At 39.6% G+C, this 3,462-nt stretch overlaps 1 protein-coding gene across 1 annotated transcript in view; it reads right to left on the bottom strand.

The window, feature by feature from the left end:
• Window positions 1-2,724, bottom strand: part of LOC104756330 (auxin response factor 5) — a 9,398-nt gene extending 6,674 nt beyond the window's left edge. The window contains exons 1-6 of the mRNA XM_010478908.1: window positions 2,027-2,724; window positions 1,779-1,894; window positions 1,577-1,675; window positions 1,435-1,491; window positions 1,199-1,354; window positions 1,088-1,115 (exon numbers count right to left, since the gene is read on the bottom strand). Coding sequence (XP_010477210.1) covers window positions 1,088-1,115; window positions 1,199-1,354; window positions 1,435-1,491; window positions 1,577-1,675; window positions 1,779-1,894; window positions 2,027-2,156 — 586 coding nt within the window. The 5' untranslated portion in view covers window positions 2,157-2,724. The remainder of the gene's footprint in view (window positions 1-1,087; window positions 1,116-1,198; window positions 1,355-1,434; window positions 1,492-1,576; window positions 1,676-1,778; window positions 1,895-2,026) is intronic.

The raw sequence follows: 3,462 nt of genomic DNA, 5'->3' as shown, positions 1-3,462 counted from the left end.
GATTCCCGGAGTTTGAAGGTAAACTGCGGGAACGGCTCTCGGCAACGCGGCGGTAAGAATCCTTGGTGATGCGGTAAGGATTCTCGGTGATGCGATAAGGAAGGTGGAGTGGAAGCGAAAGTACAACGAGCGGTAGGAACCGGACGTGATACGGTAGAGAGGGACGCGAAGGTGGTTTGATGCGACGACACACGGGAGATGGCTCGGCCCGTGATACGGTCAACTAGTCGATGTCGAACCCGGTTCGAGATCGGCTAGGGTTTCTCGGTAGTCAAGTCCCGGACTTGGACTAAGGAGAGAGGTGAGACAAGAACAAGATTCTCTCTTGTGAAATTTAATTCAATACTTCAAGTCTGCCTTTTACAATGAGGGTTTAGGCCTTTATATAGGAAGGCTTACAAATGGGAGACTCTAAAACCCTAGACACGCGGCCAGGATCTCATCCTTACACTTGGCCATAAAGCAAAAGCAAAAGTAAAACAAAGGAAAGACCAATCCAACGGTCATAGAAGGTTCAAGAAGAAATTCAAAGGAAGGGAAGGGAGAGAGATAGAAAAGCCACGTCATTGGCTGGACGCGGTGATAGGATCTTCACTTCCTTGGCTCCTAAACTTGTCAATGATTGTTTCCAAGTCATGAGCCAAGCGGGAACGAAGTGGAGATGCACTAGAGTTCGCTGCCTCGTTAAAACCTCTTTGGTAAACCCATTGGGACAAACCCAAAGTAGGGAAAAGAGTACAGCTCCTTCTAATGACTTAGGGGCGTCTTCACGCTTGCGCGATGGTGAAGACTCGCGAACTAAGCTTCCCAAAGCTGGTCGCAACTCAAGGCTCTTAAGTGGTGATGCTAGCCATGAGCCATTGGTGTGAGGGTTGAAGCTTGGATTGCAAAGCCCATTAGATGACTTTACTTGCTCCTCCTTGATGATCCTTGGAAACTAGTTGGTACCGCGCATCACTAGGAAGGCCGGTTCCAAGTTGTCGATAAGTGTCCGAGAGGCGTCCAAGTGTTGTCCGAGAGGTGGTTGAGAGACGTCCGAGAGAATCGAGTGTTCACGGCCGAGTGGTCGATCCCGTGATCACATCATCTTGTGTTGGCGGCTGTGCTGTGTAGTCCTGTAACGTTATCATACATAACAGAACCAGCAGTTAAAGCAACAGGAACATATGTTTTTTTCCTAAGGAAAAGAGGGACTTACCAGTGGTGGAAATAGCTTCTCTGCAGCTCTACGTGGCACGGAGAAACCTCCATGTGTGCTTGTGTCACTTGCAGTAAGCGTTTTGCAGAAGAACTCAGCCGGATGCTTACTTCTGCTCAGCAGCCCAAAGTCTGGTACAGGGAACACATCTCTCTCCTGATGCACAAATCGTTTAATACTCATTCAACTTCGAAATGAGTCAGTAAAAGAAACAAAAGGAAGTTGAGAGAACTTACAGAGTGAACTGGCTGAAGACTCATCTGAGCATAGATTTCGTCGCTGTCTTTGTCTGCCTATCAAAATGAAACAAAACTATTATCAAGAATAAATCATAACTAGTTGCACATGAAGCAATTGAAAAAGTTTGAAATGGCTTACATGAAGAGTAACATTATGTACTTGACACATCAACTGAGATGGAAGGTTTGGGTAATTAGGAACTTGTGTTGTTGCTGATCTTCTGGTTGAAACAGCAACCTAAATCAAAAGTAAACAAGAAAAAAGTTCAAACCTTTGAACATAAGCTTACAAGATCTAGTGAGCTAATGTGTTTGTTGAACCTTAAGACACACAAAGTTACCTGTTCGCTATGACCTTGTGAGAAGTAGTACACTAAGCTCCCAACTTGAGGTAGACAAACCAAAGGGCCTGCACAAGCGTGCCATAGCTCCGAGTTTATAACGGTCTTCCTCGTTCCTGAACATGTTTGAAACCAAATTTTCAGGGGAAAGAAACAAAATTAAAATATGCATTCCTATAAAGTTTGAAACTTTATCTCAGGTTATTCAAATTTCTCAAAAACCCTTAAAGGAAGAAAGAAGATGATACCTGACTGATCCTTTAACAGCTTCATCTCTTCAAGCAGAGTAGATTGAGATGTTGTTGTTATTGTTGTTCCTCCGTTAACCAAACCACTAGTTTTCATCTTGTCCTCAACACAAGCCAATGAAGCCATCATAGAGAGACTTGTAATGTTTCAGTTAGTCTCTCCCACACTCAACACTAGGCTTTAGAGCAAGACTCAGATTTTTTTTTCTTTTTTCTTTACAAACTCTTCATTGTTATTATTATTATTAATATTATGTTTTCTAACACAAGAAGAAGAGACAAAGGGCCCTATTTGGAAGGAGCAAAGAGGCTAGAAGATAAATCCAGAAAACAGAAGAATTAAAGACAGAGCCATTTCATGGAATCTGGTTTTTTTTTTGGTTAAGAAAACTCCAAATTCGAAGGACAAAAACCCTTACACATGACAAAAACAGAACGGAGGGGAGAGAGTGGGAGGGAGATTAAAGAGAACATACAAAAAGGGACTACACACAGACAAGCATGTCTCTCTTGTGGGGCTCTTGCCTCTTCTCTTTCTCTCTCTCCACTCTTTTTTTCTCAGACCAAATTCGACCCTTCAATGAAGAAGAGAAACCAAAGGTGCCATCATGAAACAACAACACAGTTTCTTTCTTTCTTTCTTTCCGGATGCAAACAAGAACAAGAAGCAATTTAGAGAGAGACAAAAAGCCTTTAAAATGTTGTAAAGAAAAAAAAAACTTTGCTTTCTTTTTTATTAAATCTCTCTGGAAAAAACCCACATTTTTAATTTTCTTCTTCTCTCTCTCTACATGTAACTGTAAGTATATAAGCGTGTATGATGAGTATAATAACAATAATAATAATGTGTATAAATGTTTAATTTTTTTTTGCTTGGAAATGGGAAAGAGTGTGCATGCTCTTATCCTGCGCTTAAAACTTTCTGTATATGGCGATGCCGTTGCAGCTTTAGACTCTCCTAACGAATAATATTATTATTTTTATTCTTTCCCAATTACTAATATTTATATCTACTATGGAGGAGTAAAAAATTAATTAATGTGTGAGAACAGTTTACGTCAAAATTTAATAAAGTAGAGTAAGCACACGTAGGGGGGTGTATTCAACTTAACATTTTAAGTGATTTGTGTGAAACTTACAAATCCTATGTTATTCAATCATGTATTTTAAAAAGTCTATTAAAATCCACTGTTATTGAACTGATGATTTAAAAATCTACTTTAAAATCTACTGTTATTCAAAATAGTTTGTGGATTTGGATTTTAATGATTTTTGAGATTCTGGAGGATTTAGGTGGGATTTGTTTAGTTAAAAATAAAGAAATCCAAATCTCATGGTTTTATGTGGGATTTGAAAGAATTTTACAATAAATCATATCAACTTCCCTAAAATCTTTCAAAATTCCAAATTTTCTAAATCTCATCAAATCTTCCAAA

This window comes from Camelina sativa, chromosome 17 (genome assembly GCF_000633955.1).
Source record: "Camelina sativa cultivar DH55 chromosome 17, Cs, whole genome shotgun sequence".
Classification (NCBI taxonomy): Eukaryota; Viridiplantae; Streptophyta; class Magnoliopsida; order Brassicales; family Brassicaceae; genus Camelina; species Camelina sativa.
Note: the sequence above shows the minus strand (reverse complement) of the source record. Positions and strands in the feature narration are given on the sequence as shown.